The sequence below is a fragment of the Pristiophorus japonicus genome, chromosome 16 (assembly GCF_044704955.1).
Source record: "Pristiophorus japonicus isolate sPriJap1 chromosome 16, sPriJap1.hap1, whole genome shotgun sequence".
In the NCBI taxonomy this organism is placed as follows: Eukaryota; Metazoa; Chordata; class Chondrichthyes; family Pristiophoridae; genus Pristiophorus; species Pristiophorus japonicus.
Genome location: NC_091992.1, coordinates 29061550 through 29085632, shown reverse-complemented (window position 1 = coordinate 29085632; position 24083 = coordinate 29061550). Strand labels below are relative to the sequence as shown.

At 44.5% G+C, this 24083-nt stretch overlaps 2 protein-coding genes across 3 annotated transcripts in view; one reads left to right on the top strand and one right to left on the bottom strand.

Annotated features, from left to right (window-relative positions):
* txndc17 (thioredoxin domain containing 17) lies at positions 1–7876 on the bottom strand. Its single transcript, XM_070857155.1, has 4 exons — positions 7621–7876; positions 6086–6167; positions 5090–5165; positions 1–619 (listed from the first exon to the last, which is right to left on the bottom strand). Exons 1-4 carry the CDS (start codon positions 7754–7756, stop codon positions 551–553), a joined length of 363 nt encoding a protein of 120 aa, XP_070713256.1. The 5' UTR covers positions 7757–7876; the 3' UTR covers positions 1–550.
* Positions 7877–7894: 18 nt separating this feature from the next.
* kiaa0753 (KIAA0753 ortholog) overlaps positions 7895–24083 on the top strand; it is a 72445-nt gene continuing 56256 nt past the window's right edge. For both annotated transcript variants that reach the window (XM_070857154.1, XM_070857153.1), the window contains exons 1-3: positions 7895–8250; positions 15259–15396; positions 16237–16834. In XM_070857154.1, the coding sequence (XP_070713255.1) occupies positions 15265–15396; positions 16237–16834 (730 nt within the window). In that variant the 5' untranslated portion in view covers positions 7895–8250; positions 15259–15264. The remainder of the gene's footprint in view (positions 8251–15258; positions 15397–16236; positions 16835–24083) is intronic.

Genomic DNA, 24083 nt, shown 5'->3' with positions numbered 1-24083 from the left:
TACAGTTGAAAGTAATTTATTTTGGATCTCAATGCATCATTAATTGATACCACTTAATTCCATTCTAAAAATTATTCAGAATTTGAAGACCACACTGTTCCAAACAGTAGTTATCCAAATACCATAATTCCTTAAATGTACCAGCTTGCAGAATATATAATTTAAGGCATGATCAGCAAAATCAAGTATCTCGTCAATATCCCAGGATGGCATACTGCAAATCTAAATAGGATTGCATTTCTCATTTGTTCCCCTGTGCATTAGTCTTTGAATATTTGGAAAGGATCCCAGAACAATTTTAAACACAACGGGCAATGCCTCACATTGTCTGAAAACTCACTCATGCTTGGAGAAGGGGTCCCAATCACATTTAAATTCACATGATTACAAGACAATGAAAAAAGCCAAATTAAACAAAAATGCAGTTCAGTTTGAGCTTTGGTATCCTTTCCATATCGGCTTTGTTGGAAAACAATCCAAATCACAAGAGGTCAGGCACATTCTGCATGGACACTGGTGTTGAAGATCGGATTTGTTACACTCAGGGATTTCAATCCTCCGTGAACAGCATGTGCACAAGCTCTGGCTTAAGCAACTCCTCTTCTACCAGCTTTTGGGGCTGAAACACAAGAACAAATTGGAAATTGAAATGTCTTAAACATAATTTTGTGCTGACACTAACTATTTTTTGATAAAATTACAATATTCCAGATTATTTAAAAAAAATAGTTAATTCTTTTGAACAGTTAAAAAGGAAATATGATCAGTCTAAAATTTATAGTTGGAGTTTCAAGTAGTTGCAGGCTCAATCATCAATGTAAAGCACAGCCCTTCAGTCCTGTCCTGGTGCTCACTGCTTAACTGAAACTAGCTACTGAAATCACATTTCCCTGCTTTGTCTTGTATTCTTTTATATTCCTCCTCTTCAAATGACTTATCCAACTCCTTTTTAAGTGACATTATCATGCGTACCTGAATTCCATGTTCTAATAACCTTCTCAAAAAACAATGTATTTTAGTTTCGTTGCTGTGGTCTTTGCAATAATGTGGAGTCTATGTCCCTCTCAAAATTTTGAAAATATCTATTTAATCCCCCTTTATCCATCTCTGTTCCACTGAAAAAGCCTATTTTGTGTGTCTTTCTTTATAACTATAACCTCTTATTTCGAGTGTATTTGTATTATACCCTATGACTAATATTCTTCCTGTAATGTAATGCCCAGAACTGCAACTAATATTATAACCGTGGCCTAACCAAGATCCTGTACAAATTCAACATCACTTGCTTGCTTTATGTGCTATGCTATGTGCAAAACCCAAAATCTCATTTGCTTTTCATCTGCACATTTAAAAAAAAGATATATATATATATACACCCCTAGATCTTCCTGTTAATCAAGATGCCTAACAGAACTGAGGAAGAGTATACTTTTCATACATTAAGAGCAGGAATAGGAATGGAAAGTGATGCAAGAAAAAAAAACTGCACACTCTTCACAGAGCAGCAGACATCAGTTCTGTGAAAGAAAGTTCCAAATATTTCAATTCCCATTTAGGAATCTTATAGAATATCGTATCAGCATTTTTGCACATACCACTTTGTGCAGATTTCTTCCCTTTGTATACATTCGATGTACGGTGTACTGAATGATGTAATGGATATCTGTGCTGCTCCCGGGCTGCCACACCTCCGCTCCTTTTATGTCCCCGACTTGCCGCTGGTGTTCCCACGCAGGTCGGGGCTTCCGCGCTGCTCCCGGACTGCCGCACCTCCGCTCTGCGGGTCAGGGCCATGAAAGGAGCGATGGTGCAGCGGTCCGGGAGCAGTGTGGAGGCCACTTCAGGGAGCAGCACCAGCTGGTGCAGGAGGGTGACGGCAGCGAAGAGTGACGTCATCAAGGTCCAGGTCGGTGGTTGGAGCGTGGGCAGATACAGCAGGAGTGGCGAGAGACTGTGGAGGGATGTGATCGGGGCCAGAGACAGCATGGGCCAGCCCACACTGATGTGTGCGCACTAGGTTCGTACAGCAGAGCTGGTCTCCAGTCGTCTTGGATAACCCTTGCCACTGGACCAAGACCTAGCTCTGTCAAGCCCTTGTGGTGGCTGGTGTGCAACGGCCACCACACGTTAAAGAAATCCACGCACAGGCATCTTCCACCCCTCAGGATGTAGTTCAGGAATATTAGGTCCTTCATTGAAACACCTATGAACTCATGCTTCCACAGCAAAAAAGGAAGATGGCGGAAGTTATAGCAGATGCATTCGTTATAATCTACCAAAATTCTCTGGACTCTGGGAAGGTACCAGTGGATTGGAAAGCAGCTAATGTAACGCCTGTGTTTAAAAAAGGGGGCAGACAAAAGGCAGGTAACTATAGGCCGGTTAGTTTAACATCTGTAGTGGGGAAAATGCTTGAAGCTATCATTAAGGAAGAAATAGCAGGACATCTAGATAGGAATAGTGCAATCAAGCAGATGCAACATGGATTCATGAAGGGGAAATCATGTTTAACTAATTTACTGGAATTCTTTGAGGATATAACAAGCATGGTAGATAGAGGTGTACCGATGGATGTGGTGTATTTAGATTTCCAAAAGGCATTCGATAAGGTGCCGCACAAAAGGTTACTGCAGAAGATAAAGGTACGCGGAGTCAGAGGAAATGTATTAGCATGGATAGAGAATTGGCTGGCTAACAGAAAGCAGAGAGTCGGGATAAATGGGTCCTTTTCGGGTTGGAAATCGGTGGTTAGTGGTGTGCCACAGGGATCAGTGCTGGGACCACAACTGTTTACAATATACATAGATGACCTGGAAGAGGGAACAGAGTGTAGTGTAACAAAATTTGCAGATGAAACAAAGATTAGTGGGAAAGCGAGTTGTGTAGCGGACACAGAGAGGCTGCAAAGAGATTGAGATAGGTTAAGCGAATGGGCTAAGGTTTGCCAGATGGAATACAATGTCAGAAAATGTGAGGTCATCCACCTTGGGGGGGGGAAAAAAACACAGTAAAAGGGATTATTATTTGAATGGGAAGAAATTACAACATGCTGCGATGCAGAGGGACCTAGAGGTCCTTGTGCATGAATCTCAAAAAGTTAGTTTGCAGGTAATCAGGAAGGCGAATGGAATGTTGGCCTTCATTGCGAGAGGGATGGAGTACAGAATCAGGGAGGTCCTGCTGCAACTGTACAGGATATTGGTGAGGCTGCACCTAGAGTACTACATGCAGTTTTGGTCACCTTACTTAAGGAAGGATATACTAGCTTTGGAGGGGGTACGGAGATGATTCACTAGGCTGGTTCCAGAGATGAGGGTTACCTTATGATGACAGATTGAGTAGACTGGGTCTTTACTCGTTGGAGTTCAGAAGGATGAGGGGTGATCTTATAGAAACATTTAAAATAATGAAAGGGATAGAGGCAGAGAGGTTGTTTCCACTGGTCGGGAAGATAGAACTAGGGGGGCACAGCCTCAAAATACGGGGGAGCCAATTTAAAACAGAGTTGAGAAGGAATTTCTTCTCCCAGAGGGTTGTGAATCTGTGGAATTCCCTGCCCAAGGAAGCAGTTGAGGCTAGCTCATTGAATGTATTCAAATCACAGATAGATAGATTTTTAACCAATAAGGGAATTAAGGGTTATGGGGAGTGGGCGGGTAAGTGGAGCTGAGTCCACGGCCAGATCAGCCATGATCTTTTTGAATGGCGGAGCAGGCTCGAGGGGCTAGATGGCCTACTCCTGTTCCTAATTCTTATGTTCTTATGTATGTTCATCCTCATTTCGAGAGACTGCCTATGATGATGATGAAGAATGATTTTTTTTTTCCCGAAAATTCTAAGAAATGAAACCCCTCATTTCAAAGTGAAAACACCTATCAAAAAGATCTGAAATAAAATTATCGAGTCTGTGTTCACTCTACATAAAAAAAAAAAATCGAAAGAATGGAATAAAAATCACATTAAAGATATAATAAATTAAATTGATCTTTAAATCTTTTCTCCATAATACAAGTTTCATGGGGCCCACGTTTCCCCAGGAGTGGCTCAGTTTTTTATTGGAGCAACTAGATTTTTTTGGGAGTAACTTAAATCGCAATTCTCCCCATTTAAGTTGCTCCAGTGAGTTAGTTAGGTTTTTTTTTTTCAGTTTCAATTTTTTTCCCAAAAGGGGGTGTTATCAGCCACTTATGCCTGTTTTGACCATTTAAGCAAGTTTAGCCAGCTAAAACTTACTCCAAATTAACTTAGGCCAAAGTAAATGGCCACTTTGGTACGTTCTGAAAAACCCTGCGGTGAATTAAGAAATCAGCGCAGGTAGCCAGAGATAGGGACCGGTGAGTGGGGGGGCGGGAAGTTAGAGGATTCTCCAAAGCATTAAACACGTCAGTTAACAATAAAGCAGCATAGAAACCATCATAATTAATAAAGAATAATAAATGAAAAATAAATCAAGTAATAAAAAATAAAAAGTCCTATCTTGCCGACTGGAGCACGCACCGGCAAAGCCCTTCGGCCAGGGCTAGGGGCGGGAGGCTTGCAGCCAGCAGCAGGAGAGATCTATGCGTCTCACATAGTGTAAGGCAATCAGTCACCTGTGTCTGGAAAGAGTCCAAAACCCTGCTGATAATGAAAGCTGCCTTGCAGCTTAGTGAGATGAAGCAGTCAGCTTCTGAGTCAAATGCCAAGAATGGTTTGTGAGAAAGGGGCTGCTGTCACTCAAAAGTTACCATATATACTTTGACGGACGGCAATTGTCCTTTCCACAGAATTGCATTTCAGTGCTTGACCTGCAAAGTTAACTTCTTCCTCTAGAAGCCAAGCGAGGGTACAGCTGAGCAATGAAACGGGAGCGAATCCAGTCAACGGAGAGCTAAGACTGTCCCCTGTAGATTCACACTGACTGATTTGTAGCTATCATTTTAAATATCTCTGTTGTAAGCCAGGTCAGTTTTTGTTCTAAAAAGTCAGCACACCGTGGGGGCAAACTTGGGCCCATAGTTTCCAGCTGCATCTTAGAAATTCAAGTCAGGACAATTATTAGTAAATTACAGAGGAGAAAAAAGCCACTGGAAGATTAAGCTCTACTCACTGTGCCATATTTCATGAGAGTTGGTATCGCAGTTACTTTCAGATTTGTTCGAAACTTATTTTCAAGATTCTTCCAGCTTGTGAATATAAAATAGGCATGTTAGCTATACCTCATAAAGCACAGGAGAAAATCTGTTTCAGTGAAGAGAAGAGCATCAACACAAGTGTCACAAAGTTGCATTTACTACTACATAATCTGCAGGCTATGTACTGGAATTATTTGGCTGTCCAAAACCATTTTGCACCTGGCAGTTTGCTGAGCAATGGCTTTTGGGCAGTAAAGCTCTAGTTTCAATACAGAAGTGTACACTTATGCCAACATCAACAAAATGCTATATCATTCACCTTGGGCCAATGTCCAAATTGTAAACAAGAGAGCTCCCCACCATTACCTATATCCCACCGTTCAGAATGATCAATTTATTTATTTTTAAAGTGTAACATTTCTTCTTCCAGTAAAATATCAGCTCCATTATCAAAGATAGCCTGATTCTGAAGTGTTTTGTAAAGGACACATGCACACATATGCAAGTTACCAATTTCTAAAACTAACTGATAAGGTTTGTAACAAACTATATCTAAAGGAAATATAGTTTACTTCAACTTTCAATCTATCAATGGAATTTTACTATTATGAAGATACCAAATAGTAATGCCACTGTCCAATTGGATATTTATGTCCATATAATTGAAGAAATCAATTGATATTTTTGCCTAATTCAAATTTTTAAATTAAGGCAGAGTACTTGGAACAAGAGTCCATGTTTTACATCTCATTTATCAGAGAGCTGATGTAATCCTGACTTGGCATTTTATACAGTAACACATGACTGACTGGAGCTTAAGTTATTCCAGTATCACTCTAGAATAACTAAAAGATCATAATTTATGCTCTTAAAATATCACAATTAGGTAAAACATGAGTGAACTCTTCCCTTTGTTGGAGAACAATGACTTTTTTCTGAAGTTTTAAACACAGACACAAATAATAACTTACTATGACTTGTCACCCGTTTGACAGTAGATGAAGATAGATCCATCAGGCAGTTTACTCAGCTCTCCATGGACTATTGGTTCAGCTAGAGGATGAAGAAAATTATTGAAATCAATGGAAATTAACTCCAATGTGCCTGTAATCTGGAACACAAAAATACACAACTGGACTGGAGAATGAAGCAAAGTTTGAAATATTTGTTGAATATAGTGTCTTTTGAATTTATCAAGCCTTCAAAGTTATTTCATTAAGAAATATATTTTTATTAGTGAGGGTTCAGTACCTAAAAAACCTTTTAATTACACAATGACATCAAAATACCTGGTTGACCTTTCTTCATCACCAGTCAACTATTATTGGACCTTTTGCTTTTTCTGAAGCTGCAGTCATAGCTTGCAGGTTGAGAGCATACCTTTGACTAATTCATGCATTAGCGCATTTCTTCCAAAAGGTCCGACTATGCTCCTCCAGGCACTCATCCACCCAAAGCAGTTGCCACTTTCTGGAGGTGGTCTAGGCACTCGGCATGGACCAGTCACATAATACCAGTAACTCATTAAAGCAGCAGGCTTTAACACCTAACCAGACTTTAAAAAAAAAATCAATCACCTATATACATGTGGCCATCTCATCACATATACACAAGTGGACAGTTCATCAAACCTACTATTATTTATGCGCACATATAGAAAAATCTAAAATGGCTACCAGATAGATTGGTATAGCTTTAGTCTATAAAATCAATGGACATTGAAACATTTTGGAGGCAGACTGATGCACAGTGCGCCATATACATATTGCTCCTTGATGCCTTTTGCAACTGGTGGGCACTGCAGGGACTGGAGTGTATAATGGACACTAGGTGCAATACTATTTAGTCTGATTACATTTTCTTTATGGTTAAATTCTTTATTAGTTGTGCACCTTTAAGGGGGGGGGGGGGGGAGGGGGGCACACATTTATTTATTTTTAGTTGATGTCACTGGGACAGCCCTTGTAGGTTATTTTAGAAAAAAGTATACCCAGCCTTGTTGTCTGCATAGTCAGTTGGAGGATGTCCGCAATGATGGCTAACACCCCTGCAACCAAACTCAGCACACCTTCAAGGCAGGATGAGAGAAAATTGGGAAGCAAAAGGTTCTATAATTGAAGAGCCCTTATAGAAACATGGAAAATAGGTGCAGGAGTAGGCCATTCGGCCCTTCAAGCCTGCACCACCATTCAAGAAGATCATGGCTGATCATTCCCTCAGTACCCCTTTCCTGCTTTCTCTCCTTACCCCTTGGTCCCTTTAGCCGTAAGGGCCATATCTAACTCCCTCTTGAATATATCCAATGAACTGGCATCAACAACTCTCAGCCTATAGCCTAAACTCAATCATTTCTGAATTCTAGCGCCCTGCCATTGTTTGATTGCAGCAGTCTTGGCAGTTGTTGATCAGCCCTCGACTTTGTACCTGCAGCACAAACAGCTTATGGCAATACCACAGCGATGCTCTTGCAGCCACGCCATTCGGAGCGGGTGCATCCATCCCCTACCTGTCACACAATCCGGGCACCAGCTCACGCCCTTGCTATCCTTCGAGCCGGTGAAGTACGCGAAGATGGTCTTGCCCTTGTTGGCGTCCACCACCTTCACAAACTCGTCGTAGCCGGACACTTCTACCAACGCCATCTCCACTGTCCGCTCGCAAGTGCCGACTCGACTCGACTCCCGCGAGAGGTTTCTTTTATATAGAAACGCGATAGCGGGCGGGAGCGCGACGCTGCGGCTTCCGGCAGCCGTGGTCTTCCGTTAGAGCCGGCCGGGCGGGGTGCGCGTGCGCATGCGCATGCGCAGACTTTCAAACCGGAGCCCGGGAGCAACCAACGGTCGGTTCGGGAGTCTGTCAGCGGGCGGACTGGGAGCCCGCTCCCGGATCTCCTCTCCCGTTCAACGCTCCGGGGAGAAGCGCATCTGGTTCCGCTTCGGGATTCAAGCCGATGATTGTGCGAGTGACGCCAGTTGCAGGGCCGGACCGGAACCAAGCCCCGGTGTCTAGCAACCGGGCGCTTGGCAACAGCGGGGCCTTCGGGCCTGTGACGCCGGGCCGCACCGAGAGCCCGGCCTCAGAACCGCTGGGTGGTGTGGCTGTCGTGTCGGTGAGGTTAGAGTGTTGACATTGCCAGGTAAGGAACGCGGTACAAACTGGGTCAAGCTTCTGTGTCTTACAACAGCTTGAACAAAATTCTCCTTGATGCTGGAAATGTGAAACATAACCCCAAACCGCTGCAAACACTCAGCGGGGAGAGCGACAGCGACATTTGGGGTATAGACTGAACTAGAAGATCTTAAAGAGTTGCATTTATATAGCGCTTTACAGCCAATGATGTACTATTTTCGGGAAATGTAGTCACTGTTGTAATGCCGGAAACATAACAAACAATTTGTGCACATCCATCATCATCATAGGCAGTCCCTCGAAATCGAGGAAGACTTGCTTCCACTCTAAAAGTGAGTTCTCAGGTGACTGTATAGTCCAATGCGGGAATAACAGTCTCTGTCACAATTGGGATAGAAAGTGGTTGAAGGAAAGGGTGGGTGGGGAGTCTGGTTTGCGGCATGCTCCTTCCGCTGCCTGCGCTTGATTTTTACTTGCTCTCGGCGACAAGACTCAAGGTGCTCAAAGCCCTCCTGGATGCTCTTCCTCCGCTTTGGGCGGTCTTGGGCCAGGGCTTCCCAGGTGCTGGTGGGGATGTCGCACTTTATCAAGGAGACTTTGAGGGTGTCCTTGAAGCGTTTCTTCTGCCCACCTGGGACCCGCTTGCCATGTCGGAGTTCTGAGTAGAGCGCTTGTTTTGGGAGTCTAGTATCGGGCATGCGGACGATGTGGCCTGTCCATCGGAGCTGGTCGAGCATGGTCAATGCTTCGATGCTGGGGATGTTGGCCTGAGAGAGAACACTGACGTTGGTGTGCCTATCCTGCCAATGAATTTGCAGGATCTTGTGGCAGCAGTGTTGGTGGTACTTCTCCAGTGCTTTGAGGTGCCTGCTGTACATAGTCCATGTCTCTGAAGCATATAGGAGGGCGGGTATCACTACTGCTCTGTAGACCATGGTGCTGGGTTTGAGATCCTGGTCTTCAAACACTCTTTCTCAGGCGACTGAAGACTGCACTGGCACACTGAAGGCGGTGTTGAATTTCGTCATCGACGTCTACCTTTGTTGACAGGCTCCCGAGGTATGGAAAATGGTCCACGTTGTCCAAGGCCTCGTTGTGGATCTTGATAATCGGGCGGGGGGGGGGGGGCAGTACTGTGTGGTTGGGGCAGGTTGGTAGAGAACCTTCGTCTTACGGATGTTTAATGTAAGGCCCATACTCTTGTACGCTTTGGTGAAGGTGTTGACAATGGTTTTGAGTTCGACCTCTGAGGGTGCGCAGGTGCAAGCGTCGTCTGCATACTGTAGTTCAATGACAGAGAATGGGATGACCTTGGATCTGGATTGGAGGCACCAGAAGTTCAACAGTTTCCCGTTTGTTCTGTAAATTAGCTGAACTCCAGCGGGGAGCTCATTGAGGCTGAGATGGAGCATTGCAGCAAGGAAGATTGAGAAGAGCGTTGGTGCGATGACGCAGCCTTGCTTGACTCCAGTCCGCACGTGTATTGGGTCTGTGGTGGATCCGTTGGTCAGGATCACGGCTTGCTTGTCATCGTGAAGCAGTCAGAGGATAGTGACAAACTTTTGAGGGCAGCTGAATTTGAGGAGGACACTCCAGTAATCCCTCACGGTTGACATTGTTGAAGGCTTTAGTGAGGTCAAAGAAGGCCATGTTGTTGCTGTTCCTTGCATTTTACTTGAACTTGGCGAGTGGTGAAGATCATGTCCGTTGTGCCCTTAGTGGACGGAATCCACGTTGTGACTCTGGGAGGAGCTCTTCAGCCGCTGGGGGAAGGCGATTAAGGAGGATTCTTGTGATGACTTTCCCTGCTGTAGACAGCAGGGAAATTCCTCTGTAATACCGCAATTGGATTTGTCACCTTTCTTGAAGATGGTCACGATTGTAATATGGAGACCAGAACTGTGCACAGTACTCTGTGTGGTCCAACCAAAATTCTATATAAGTTTACCATAACTTCCCATCTTTTTAATTCTATTCCTCTAGAAATTAACCCTAGTGACGTGATTTGGGACATCCTGAGAATGTGAAAGGTGCTATATGTGTTATGTATTGATGTGTGTATATCGTCCTGGTACCTTAAATATATAATAAGCACAAAGGTACACTACAGAGGGCGCTGTGGTGGGAGACCTGAAAGTACCTGCAAGAGGCAGTATAAAAGGCTGACCACCACACCTGAGAAGCACTCTGGAGCTGTTCAATAAAGGATGAAGGTCACAGCAGTTAGATTAACACCAGACCGTGTGGAGTCAGTGATTTGTGTGCTACATAGGCCACATTGGCGACAAGGAAGCGGACGAATTCCACGCAACCATGGCTACTCTGGGCTCGCTAAAGGATTTTACCGTGGGCAATGATTGGGAGGCCTTTACAGAAAAGCTCGAGTACTACTTCACAGCAAACGATCTGACGGAGGACACGAACTCACTGAGAGAGAAGCGTAAGGCGATTTTGCTCTCCAGTTGTGGCGATGAGGTTTACTGTCTCGTCAGGGATTTGCTGGCACCCGGGAGTGCCAGGGACAAGTTATACGAGGAGCTGACTGAACTCATTCGTGACCAGTTGAAACCGAAGGAGAGCATCCTCACGGCCAGATACAAATTTTACCATCACTGCAGACCCGAGGGCCAGGATGTCACCCAGTGCGTGATATTTTGGCGCACACCTTGACGAGGCGTTTTGGGGCGTTTTCATCATGGGGATTGGCCATGAGGGCCTCCTTCACAAGCTGCTAGCCACGGAACCCACAGTCACCCTGACAAAGGCCATCACCATCAGCCGGGCATATATGACCTCGACTTGCAGCACCAAACAAATGATCCACACAGTCTCGAACCCGGCAGGCACTGTCCACAGGATAGCGCCCACCATGGACAAAACTGCAGAACGTGGCTCTGCCCGGGGCAGAGAGCACGGACCTCTGGGTCCTGGAACTCTGGCTCCCCCGCTCAGTGGACTCTATCAAGCAGCACCATGCTGGCGCTGCAGAGGAAGCCATGAGGCTCACCGGTGCAGGTTTGCAAAGTACACGTGCAATACCTGCCACCTGAAAGGCCACCTTCAGCGTATGTGTAAAATAAATCGGACTCACCATGTGGCTGAGGAGATGGGGGATGATCCACTGTTCAGCGAGGAGCAGGCAGAAGAAGATGAGGTGTTGGGACTATATATGTGCACCGACGATTCGCCCCCAGTGATAATGGAAGTAAAAATCAACGGAGTCCCTGTGAGTATGGAAGTGGACACTGGTTCGGGTCCGTCGTTGATGAGTCAGAGAACTTTTGATAAACTGTGGATTAACCCAGCTGCACGATTCAAGCTGGTCCCGGTCACGGCGAAGCTGCGTACCTACACCAGGGAACTGATACCTGTTCTTGGCAGAGCGGAGGTGCAGGTATCCCACGGGGACGAGACACACGGTTTACCTTTGTGGGTCGTTGCAGGCGATGGGCCGACGCTCCTCGGCCAGAGGTGGATGGGGACGGTCCGTGGGAGCTGGGAAGACTTCACCACTCCACAGTGCTGCCGTCCCCCGGGTTCCCAGAGAGCAGCGCCGACCGAGCTGGAGCTACAGCCTCAATCCATCCACAGGCAAGCAGAGCAAGCCCCAACCCCGGACCTCAAGCCACAGAGATCCTGCAGCCTTAGCCCCCACAGGCAAGCAGCTCTGCAGAGGCGGGCCTAGTGGGGGTGGGGGGTTGGGAGCCGGCGGGGCACTGCGGGGCGGGGTGCGAGGAATCCAGGATGGCCGGCGGATCGGAGGGGCCCACGTAGAGGGAGAGTCGGGCGGTGGCAGCAGCTGGAGGTCGGCTGCCATGACTGCCGCTACGGAGGCCGCAGGTGAGGCGGCAAGTGCGGCGGCTGGAGAGGCCACGACGGCCGCAGGGGAGGCGGCTACGGTGGCCGCTGGAGAAGCGATGACGACGGCCGCAGGAGAGGCGGCAAGTCAGGTGGCAGCGGAGGCTGCGGCGGAGAGCAAGGTGGCGGCGGCCTCGTGTCCAGAACAGCAGAGCATCAAAGATGGCGGTGCCCAAGGAGAAGCCTCGTGGAATCCTGCTGCATCAAAGGTGGCGCCTTAAAAAGGAAATGCACTTGGGAGTCTTAAAAGGGCCTTACCACGTGGTGGTCTCCACAAAGTGACTTCTGTAAGGCAAGAGCGAGTCTAAAATGAGCTATGTTAATGTGAGATGACGGATTTATAATAAGAATTAATATTTTAATGCTGAATGGTCACTGTGTTTGTGTAAAATAATGGATATGAAGTACAATTAATAAGAGCTAATAAGGAAATCAGGGATCCGTTACCAGTTAATAACTATTTAATGTAACTGCTCAGTGTACCCGCAACCCATTGACGCAACATCTGTACCAGATAACATACCATACAAACGCACTGTCTATGCATACCTGCATTCCGTTGGACAAACAAGGTCGAGATCCCTGGCAACGGCTTCGGACTGGGTGAGGAAGTGAGATGTTATGTATCGATGTGTGTATCGTCCTGGTACCTTAAATGTATAATAAGCACAATGGTACACCACAGAGGGCGCTGTGGTGGGAGACCTGAAAGTACCTGCAAGAGGCAGTATAAAAGGCTAACCACCACACCTGAGAAGCACTCTGGAGCTGTTCAATAAAGGACGAATGTCACAGCAGTTAGATTAACACCAGACCGAGTGGAGTCAGTGATTTGTGTGCTACATACACCACAATATGAATGCAAGCTCATTTTCTCTTAGATTATATAATGATCAAATGTTTCTTTTTAACATGATGGACAGCACAGAAGGATTCATGCCTGTGCCGGCTCTTAGAGCTATCAAATTGGTCGCACTCCCCTGCTCTGTCCTCATAGCCCTGTAAATCTTTTTTCTTAAAAGTATTTCTCCAATTCTCTTTTGAATGTTACCGAATCTGCTTCCACCAACCTTTCAGGTAGTGCATTCCAGATTACAACAACTCTGTTTATATTTAAAAAAAAAATGCTTCCTCATTTTGCCTCTGGTTCTTTGCCAATCGCCTTAAATCTGTGTCCTCTGGTTGCTGACCCTTCTGCCGCTGGAAACAGTTTCTCCTTATTTACTCTGTCAAAACCCTTTATGATTTTGAACACCTCTATCAAATCTCCTCTTAACCTTCTCTGCTCTAAGGAGACAGCCCCAGCTTCTCAAATCTTTCCATATAACTGTAGTCCCTCATCCCTGATATCACTCCAGCAAACCTCTTCTGCACCCGCTCTCGGACCGTGACGTCCTTCCTAAAGTGTGGTGCCCAGAAGTGAACACAACACTCTAGTGGGGACCTAACCAGTGTTTTATAAAGGTTTAGCATAACTTCCGTGCTTTTGTTCTCTCTTTCTCTATTAATAAAGCCAAGGATCCCATATGCTTTTTTAAGTGTTCTCAACTTGTCCTGGCACCTTCAAAGATTTGTGTACCTATACACCCAGGTCTTTCTTTTCCTGCACCCCTTTTTAAATTGTTTCATTTAGTTCATATAGCCTCTCCTCATTCTTCCTACCAAAATGTATCACTTCACTCTTTGTTTCACCTGCTATGTGTCTGCTTATTTCACCAGTCTATCTGCGTCCTCCTGAAGTCTGTTACTATCCTCCTCATTGTTTATTACATTTCTGACATTCGTGTCATCTGCAGACTTTGAAAGTATGCCCTGTATACCCAAGTACAGATCATTAATATATCAAAAATAGCAGTGTCCTAATACTGGCCCCTGGGGAACACCATTTTATACCTTGCTCCAGTCTGGAAAAGCAACTGTTCACCACTACTCTCTGTTTTCTGTCCCTTCGCCAATTTTGTACCCATGCTGCCACTGTCTCTTCAATACAATAATTTTGCCAAAATGTCTATTATGTGGTACTTTGTCAAATGTCTTTTGAAAGCCCATATACAAAACATCAAGCACACTATCTTTAGCAACCTCCTCCGTTACTTCATCAAAGAACTTGATCAGGTTAGTCAAACACGATTTGCCTTTAACAAATCCGTACTGACTTTCATTTATTAGCCAACACTTTTCCAAGTGCCAATTCATTTTGTCCCAGATTATTGCCTCTAAAAGTTTTCCACCACTGACGTAAGGCTGACTAGCCTGAATTGTTGGGTTTATCCCTCTCCCCTTTTTAAACGGGTGTAAAATTTGCAATCCTCTAGTGCTCTGGCACCACCTCTATATCCAAGTAAGATTGTGGCCAGAACCTCTACAATTTCTACCCTCAGTAATCTCGTCTTTTGAAGACTTCCCATTGTTTAATTACTGTTTTTGTTGTGTATCTGTAAAGCATGCACTCCCATGTTCCGCCACCAGGGAGCTCATCCCCTGAAGTCTCAAGGGATCCCAGCATCCCTTGGGAGCACTGTATATAAGCCGGCCCCTAAGGTCTGTTCCTCACTCTGGAGTGTCTTATTAAAGACTGAGGTCACTGTTACTTTAACCTCCCTGTGTGCAGCCTCATCTGTGTTAGGAACACAATAGTTTTGCCTACCTATTTTGATTCCATTCCACTGGGCCAGATCATTGTCCTTTTCAAAAACTATTCTAAACCTAATATGATCACTGTTTCCCAAAAGCTCTCTCATTGAAACATGCTCCACTTGTCCCACTGCAACTGTTTCTGTAGGAACCAAGATTTGTTTCTCGGTGTATATTGTAATTTTACAAAAATAGTTTTTTTAATTGATCCTAACAACTGCAGGAATAAGTTTAAGCAGTCAGCATTAGCTTAAAAAATGATAGCGGGTAACTGCTATGTAATTAAATGTTCACTCAATTTTAAGTTTCAGGATTTATTTTTATGAATTACTATTTTGGGCTGTATTTAATCGTCATCCTCTTTCTGTTTTAATTTTCTTTTTTAACTTTCTATTTTAATTGTCCTTTTTATTTGTTTTACTTTTTTGTTTAAATCAAGTTTTAAAGATTTGCCTGTTTTCTTCTAACTTTCCTTTTTTATATAGAGTATTTTAGTACAGTACTATTAATTTGATCTATGCAGATAATCATGGCGACAAAGATTCAGCATACACGGGTTACAAACCCAGCCCAGTGTTTTGGGACCTGGATACCTTCCATATCAGCTGGACAGGATGTTGGAAGGAGTGAACAGAGCAGAACACAATTTTACAAGACTCAGGTATGTCGCTGCATTATCTCTTCGATTTAATGCCTACTTTACACAATGTGCTGCACTCACAGTTAAATAGTATGCAGCAATAATAATTTAAAGAATAGTAATGAAGGCATAAAATATTGTTTCAATGTGAAATTTACCATTAAAATGAAACAGCAAATTTTGAACAGCTTTTAATATTTCAAGATTTTTATTTTCCATTTACAGCGAACACCCATTTGTTTCTGTGGAGAAATTGTTAGCAAATATTTTTACTGTCTTTCTGTAATTAATTGCTGCTTTGATGACTTGAATCTTTGTGCAAAGGGGAAAAGTGATATTAAATATCCTTCGACATCTCACATAAGATATAGAACTTTTAACAGGAAAGATCGCAGGCATTAATGCATCACCCGTCGCTCAGCGGCCCACATTGCTTTGCTCCACCAATGCATTGTGCCATTTCTGAGCAATTTATATGATCGATAAATTGCTCAGAAGTGGAGCAAAGCAATGTGGCCCGCAGAGCGACGGGTGATGCATTAATGCCTGCGATCTTTCCCGTTAAAAGTTCTATATCTTATGTGAGACATCGTAGGAAGGCAGTGAACTGATGATCAACACTTCATATTGGAGGAGAGAATTGGATAATGAGTTACCCAGACTGCCTTGGCACGCCTATTGGCTGTTTACAAAGTAGTATTGGAAGTGAGCTTCTTGCTACCCCCATTGCTGGAGAATACTGATGGGTAGGTGAGAGGGAACAGGCATTAATGTACCTTTCCTTAGTTATAATTAAATGAAAACGTTTGCAGCAGAATAAAATAATCAAATTGCTAAAGCTTTTCTTAATTTTCTTTATAGCTAAAATTCAATAAAGATGTAACAAGTACTGTATCCAACCTGGCTGTGAAATTCATGGACCCTCGTCCAATTGTAATTGAAAAGCTATGTCAACCTTGTGAGCAGCAGGTTCGGGATGATTCCCAGAGTATGCGCAGTTCTGTGCAATTTTCTGCTGTGTCTGAAGACAAACTGAATGAGGCTGTTCAGATGGCAAAGCGAGATCTAAGGAAAAAGCATCTGGAAGAGCAAGTGAAAGATTACTTGTGTAAACTTGAGCAAGATCAACCAGAAACTTCAAAATCTATTAATCGAATGAAGGGGAAATCTGCTGAGAATACTGCAAGGAGCCGACTGAAAGTGGAGAGCCCTACAAAACCGAGACACCAAAGGAACCAAGCTGCAAAAGAGAGGATTACAAGGTCTGGTGCCAGGGTTTATATTTGCACCTCTGACCAAAGCCAAGCTAGACCTGCCCACTCTGATTCACCACCAACACATGACACAGGCCCAGATCTGAGTCGCTATAACCAAGGCAATAAAAGTGCTGAAGAGATCCGTAGGCTGAGAGTGGAGCTAAGCAAGTACTTTCAGAAAATTGAGGAACTTGCCAAGAAAGGTATAAAAAATTTTTTTGATATCAAATTTGTTATGTGATTGGTGGTATTGCATAACATAAGGCTCTCTTGTAAACTGGAAATATTTTCTTTCAATTTGCGTCTACTTTGCAAGTCAACCCAAACCCATTGGAACTATTGAAAAGCATATTCTCAGAACAAACTATGACCCAAGGAAGGGCCACACTTAGCTCCTGAGCTCGGCAATCTGTCCCACATATTTATTGTTTGCCAATTTGTCCTCGCAGACAAGTATTGTTATTTTGTGGCTGTCGCAGGTCTCGGAAAGGAAACATAAAAAATAGGTGCAGGAGTAGGCCATTCAGCCCTTCTAGCCTGCATCGCCATTCAATGAGTTCATGGCTGAACATGCAACTTCAGTACCCCCTTCCTGCTTTCTCGCCATACCCCTTGATCCCCCGAGTAGCAAGGACTTCATCTAACTCCCTTTAGTGAATTGGCCTCAACTACCTTCTGTGGTAGAGAATTCCACAGGTTCACCACTCTCTGGGTGAAGAAGTTTCTCCTCATCTCGGTCCTAAATGGCTTACCCCTTATCCTTAGACTGTGACCCCTGGTTCTGGACTTTCCCAACATTGGAAACATTCTTCCTGCATCTAACCTGTCTAAACCCGTCAGAATTTTAAACGTTTCTATGAGGTCCCCTCTCATTCTTCTGAACTCCAGTGAATACAAGCCCAGTTGATCCAGTCTTTCTTGATAGGTCAGTCCCACCATCCCGGGAATCAGTCTGGTGAATCTTCGCTGCACTCCCTCGATAGCAAGAATGTCCTTCCTCAAGTTAGGAGACCAAAACTGTACACAATACTCCAGGTGTGGCCTCACCAAGGCCCTGTACAACTGTAGTAACACCTCCCTGCCCCTGTACTCAAATCCCCTCACTATGAAGGCCAACATGCCATTTGCTTTCTTAACCGCCTGCTGTACCTGCATGCCAACCTTCAATGACTGATGTACCATGACACCCAGGTCTCGTTGCACCTCCCCTTTTCCTAATCTGTCACCATTCAGATAATACTCTGTGTCTCTGTTTTTACCACCAAAGTGGATAACCTCACATTTATCCACATTATACTTCATCTGCCATACATTTGCCCACTCACCTAACCTATCCAAGTCACTCTGCAGCCTCATAGCATCCTCCTCGCAGCTACACACTGCCACCCAACTTCGTGTCATCTGCAAATTTGGAGATTCCCTCGTCCAAATCATTAATGTACAATGTAAACAGCTGGGGCCCCAGCACAGAACCTTGCGGTACCCCGCTAGTCACTGCCTGCCATTCTGAAAAGTACCCATTTACTCCTACTCTTTGCTTCCTGTCTGACAACCAGTTCTCAATCCATGTCAGCACACTACCCCCAATCCCATGTGCTTTAACTTTGCACATTAATCTCTTGTGTGGGACCTTGTCGAAAGCCTTCTGAAAGTCCAAATATACCACATCAACTGGTTCTCCCTTGTCCACTTTACTGGAAACATCCTCATAAAATTCCAGAAGGTTTGTCAAGCATGATTTCCCTTTCACAAATCCATGCTGACTTGGACCTATCACGTCACCATTTTCCAAATGCACTGCTATGACATCCTTAATAATTGATTCCATCATTTTACCCACTACTGAGGTCAGGCTGACCGGTCTATAATTCCCTGTTTTCTCTCTTCCCTCCTTTTTTAAAAAGTGGGGTTACATTGGCTACCCTCCACGCGATAGGAACTGATCCAGAGTCAATGGAATGTTGGAAAATGACTGTCAATGCATCCGCTATTTCCAAGGCCACCTCCTTAAGTATTCTGAGATGCAGTCCATCAGGCCCTGGGGATTTATCGGCCTTCAATCCCATCAATTTCCCCAACACAATTTCCCGACTAATAAAGATTTCCCTCAGTTCCTCCTCCTTACTAGACCCTCTGACCCCTTTTATATCCGGAAGGTTGTTGGTGTCCTCCTTAGTGAATACCGAACCAAAGTACTTGTTCAATTGGTCTGCCATTTCTTTGTTCCCCGTTATGACTTCCCCTGATTCTGACTGCAGTGGACCTACGTTTGTCTTTACTAACCTTTTTCTCTTTACATACCTATAGAAACTTTTGCAATCCGCCTTAATGTTCCCTGCAAGCTTCTTCTCGTACTCCATTTTCCCTGCCCTAATCAAACCCTTTGTCCTCCTCTGCTGAGTTCTAAATTTCTCCCAGTCCCCGGGTTCGCTGCTATTTCTGGCCAATTTGTATGCCACTTCCTTGGCTTTAATACTATCCCTGATTTCCCTTGATAGCCACGGTTGAGCCACCTTCCCTTTTTTATTTTTACGCCAGACAGGAATGTACAATTGTTGTAGTTTGCTTCCACTGGGACAGTGTGAGCAGAAGGCTTAGCATGGGGAAACGGGAAGTGGGGCTGGCCAGGGGGAGGGCAGGTCTGGGTGGAGGCTGCAAGCTGATGCCATCCAGGGAGGTTGAGGAGCTTGGATCGAGCAAGAGGTGAATCGAGGGTGGAAAGCAGGGAGTGGGAAGGTAGGAATTGGTCCATGGTAATCAAATGAATAATGATACCAATTGTGTGATTCCTATAGATCAATCAAATTGCTTGAAGGTAACAATTAAATAGCCAGAAGAAAGAAAGACTTACATTTATATATCATCTTTTGTAACCTCAGGATGTTCTAAAGCACTTTGCAGTTAATGAAGTACTTTTGAAGTGTAGTCACTGTCTTGTAACGTAAGAAACACGGCAGCCAATTTGTGCACAAATGGGTCCCTCAAACAGCAATATGATAATGACCAAGTCATCTGCTTTAGTGGTGCTGGTTGAGGGTTAAATATTGGTCAGGACACCGGTGAGAACACCCCTTCCTCTTTTACGTCCTCCCGAGAGGACAGACAGGGCTTCGGTTTACTGTACAATAGAGGTACGGTAGCATAGTGGTTCTGTTATTGGACTAGTAATCCAGGGGCCTGGACTAAGGATCCTGAGACGCGAGTTCAAATCCCACCACGGCAGCTGCGGAATTTAAATTCAGTTAATTAAATAAATGTGGAATAGAAAGCTAATGCCGGATTGTCTTAAAAACCCATCTGGTTCACTGATGTCCTTTATGGAAGGTAATCTGCTGTCCTTATCTGGTCTGGACTAGATGTGACTCCAGACCCACAGTAATGTGGTTGACTCTTTTAACTGCCCTCTAAAATGGCCTAGCAAGCCATTCAGTTATACCAAACCGCTATAAAGAAGCATGGACTGCAGCGGTTAAAGAAGGTGGCTCACCACCAACTTCTCAAGGGCAATTAAGGGATGGGCAACAAATACTAGTCTTGCCAATGAGACCCACATCCCATGAACGAATGTAAAAAAAAAAGTCTAATCCGAAATCCAGCACCTCCGACAGTGCAGTAGACCAGGGGTGTCAGCCTAGATTACGTGCTCAAGTCTCCTAGAGTGAGGCTCCGAAACTTGTGATCTTTATATATCGCCATTCCTTCAATTGTAGAAATTCAATGTAAACTTAATATTAAAAACCATTTTTATTATTATTTGTTCCTGAGATGAGGGCGTCGCTGGCAAGTCCAGCATTTATTGCCCACCCCAATTGTCCTTGAGAAGGTAGTGGTAAGCCGCCGCCTTGAACCGCTGCAGTCCGTGCGGTGAAGGTACTCCAATTAGTGTTGTTAGGGAGGGAGTTCCAGGATTTTGTCCCAGCAACGATGAAGGAATGGTGATATATCTCCAATTCATGATGGTGTGTAACTTGGAGGTGATAGTGTTCCAATGCACCTACCGCCCTTGTCCTTCTAGGTGGTAGAAGTTGCGGGTTTGGGAGGTGCTGTCGAAGCCTTGGTTTGTTGCTGCAGTGCATCTTGTAGATGGTACACACTACAGCCACAGTACACCGGTGGTGGAGGGAGTGAATGTTCCTGAATGGTGTCGCGCTTGTGTTGTTGGAGCTGAACTCATCCAGACAAGTGGAGAGTATTCCATCACACTCCTGACTTGTATCTTGTAGATTGTGAAAAGGCTCTGGGGAGTTGAGAGGTGAAACACTTGCTGCAGAATACCCAGCCTCTGACATGTTCTTGTAGCCACAGTGTTTATGTGGCTGGTCCAGTTATGTTTCTGGTCAATGTTGACCCCTAGGATGATGGCGGGAGATTCGGTGATGGTTATGTCATTGAATGTCAATGGACGGTGGTTAGGCTCTTGCTTGTTGGAGATAAGCCTGGCAGCTGTGTGGTGCGAATGTTACTTGTCACTTACCAGATCAAGCCTGAATGTCACCCAGGTCTTGCATGTGGGCATGGACTGCTTTATCATCTGAGGAGTTGTGAATGGAACTGAAAACTGCAATCATCAGCAAACATTACCAATTCTGACCTTGTGTTTGCGGGAAGGTCATTGATGAAGCAGCTGAAGATGGTTGGGTATAGCACACTGCCCTGAGGTACTCTAGCCAGTGGGGAGTATCTCCCCTGATTCCCATTGACTTCAATTTTACTAAGGCTACTTGATGCCACACTCAGTCAAATGCTGCCTTGATATCGCGGGCAGTCACTTTCTCCTCACCACTGGAATTCAGTACTTTTGTCCATGTTTGGACCAAGGCTGTAATGAGTTCTGGAGCTGAATGGTCTTGAACCCAAACTGAGCATAAGTGAGCAGATTATTGGTGAGTAAGTGCCACTTGATAGCATTGTCGATGACACCTACCATCACTTTGCTGATGGATTGAGAGTAGACTGATGGGACGATAATTGCAGGATTAGATTTGTCCTGCTTTTGTGGACAGGACTTACCTGGGCAGTTTTCCACATTGTGTCGATGCCAGTGTTGTAGCTGTATTGGATCAGCTTGGCTAGAGGCGCGGCTAGTTCTGGGACACAAGTCTTCAGCACCACAACTGGGATGTTGTCGGGGTCCATAGCCTTTGCTGTATCCAGTGCACTCAGCTATTTCTTTATCAGGTGGAGTGAATCGAATTGGAGTGAATCGAATTGGCTGAAGACTAGCTGAAGAGGAGGTCAATTATGGATCATCCATTCAACACTTCTGGCTGAAGCCGGGTGTAAATGCTTCAGCGTTGTCTTTTGCACTTGTGTTCTGGGCTTCACCATCATTGAGGATGGGGGTATTCATGGAGCCGCCTCCTCCCATTAGTTGTTTAATTGTCCACCACCATTCACGACTGGATGTGGCAGGACTGCAGAGCTTTGATCTGATCTGTTGGTTTTGGGATTACATCGCTGCTCCTGCTGTTTAGCATGCATGTAGTCCTGTGTTGCAGCTTCCCCATTATTTTTAGGTATGCCTGGTGCTGCTCCTAGTTTGCTCTTCTGCACTCTTCATTGAACCAGGGTTAGTCCCCTGGCTTGATGGTAATGGTAGAGTGAGGGATATGCCATGCCATGAGGTTACAGACTGGTGGAATACAATTCTGCTTCTGCTAATGGACCACAGCGCCTCATAGAATGCACAGTTTTGAGTTGCTAGAGCTGTTCTGAATCTATCCCATTTAGCACGGTAGTAGTGACACACTACGATGGAGGATGTCCGCAGTGTGAAGACGGGACATCATCTGTGCGGTGTGCACTGCTACTAGTACTGACATGGACAGCTGCATCTGCGACAGGTAGATTGGTGAAGGTGAGGTCCAATAGATTTTTCTCGTGTTCTCTCCACCTGCTGCAGGCCAGTCTGGCAGCTATGTCCTTTAATGCTCAGTCAGTAGTGCTGCTACTGAGCCACTCTTGGTGCTGTACATTGAAATCCCCACCCAGAGTACATTCTGTGCCCTTGCTACCCTCAGTGCTTCTTCCAAGTGGTGTTCAACATGGAGGAGTACCTGATTCATTAGTGAGGGAAGGCAATAGTTGATCAGCAGGAGGTTTCCTTGCCAATGCTTGACCTGGATTCATGAGACTTCATGAGGTCTGGAGTCAATGTTGAGGATCTCCAGGGCCACTCCCTCCCGACTGTATACTACTGTGCCGCCCCCTCTGGTGGGTCTGTCCTGCCGGGGATGGTGATGGAGGAATCTGGAACATTGACTAAAAGTATGATTCTGTGAGTATGATTACGTCCGACTTGACTAGTCTGTGGGACAGCTTTCCCAATTTTGGCATCAGTCCCCAAATGTTAGTGAGGAGGACTTTGCAGGGTTGACTGAGCTGGGTGTGCCATTATCGTCTCTGAAACCAGTGCCGGGTGGTCCATCCATTTTTTAAATTCTTACTGTTTTTCTTAGCTTACTAGGCTATTTCAGAGGGCAATTAAGAGTCCACCACATTGTTATGGGTTTGGAGTCACATATAGGCCAGACCGGGTAAGGATGGCAGATTTCCTTCCCCAAAGGACATTAGTGAACCAGATGGGTTTTTACGACACTGACACTGACACTAGCTTTTTATTCCAGATTTATTTCATTAACTGCATTTAAATTCCGCAGCTGCTGTGGTGGGATTTGAATTCGTGTCCCTGGATCATTAATCCTCTGGATTAATAGATCAGGAACATTTAATCATTCCTCCATAATATAATTGTACAAACTGTGACATATTCAATTGTACCTTTGTAAATGTTCATCAAATGTGTATTATATTGCTGCCATTGATAATCTTTTTAGCTTTATGCAGAAGGTTTTTTTTAGTATATTGGACTTCTCCAGATTATTACATTTTGTTGCTGCAGGATATATTGCAACTAATAGTAACTTAGAAATCAGTGTTTCATAGCAGATCTTTTAAATATTTGACAGCTGTCTTACAACTCAATTAAAATGTTTTTTTCTGTTCTAAATTATTAACATACTTTGTGATTGTGGTGGATAATGCCATCTACTGTAACATTGAATGATTAATGTAGTTACATATAGAATTTGAAATAAAAGTCTGATTTATTTTCTGTGCTCTCCTGTTAAGGATCACTACTACAACAATTTTTTTTTGAGGGGATATCAAATGAATCAAACGAACCTTTTTGCTTACTAATTCTGAATCTTAATGTTACCTGTTCTTGCAAGACAACAAACTTCCTTGAGTGGCTGGCTTTACCAAAGAGCTGGCATAGACATGATGGGCCAAATAACATTTTTGTTTGTTGCAAATGTGTATTGGTCTATGAAGTGATTTCCATGTAGTTGAGAATTAGTGAGTACTTATTTCTGCCTTTTTGCACTTCGACTTGTACGGGCCAGATTTTGCTGTAGATCATCATAGGCGGTCCCTCGTATTAAGGATGCC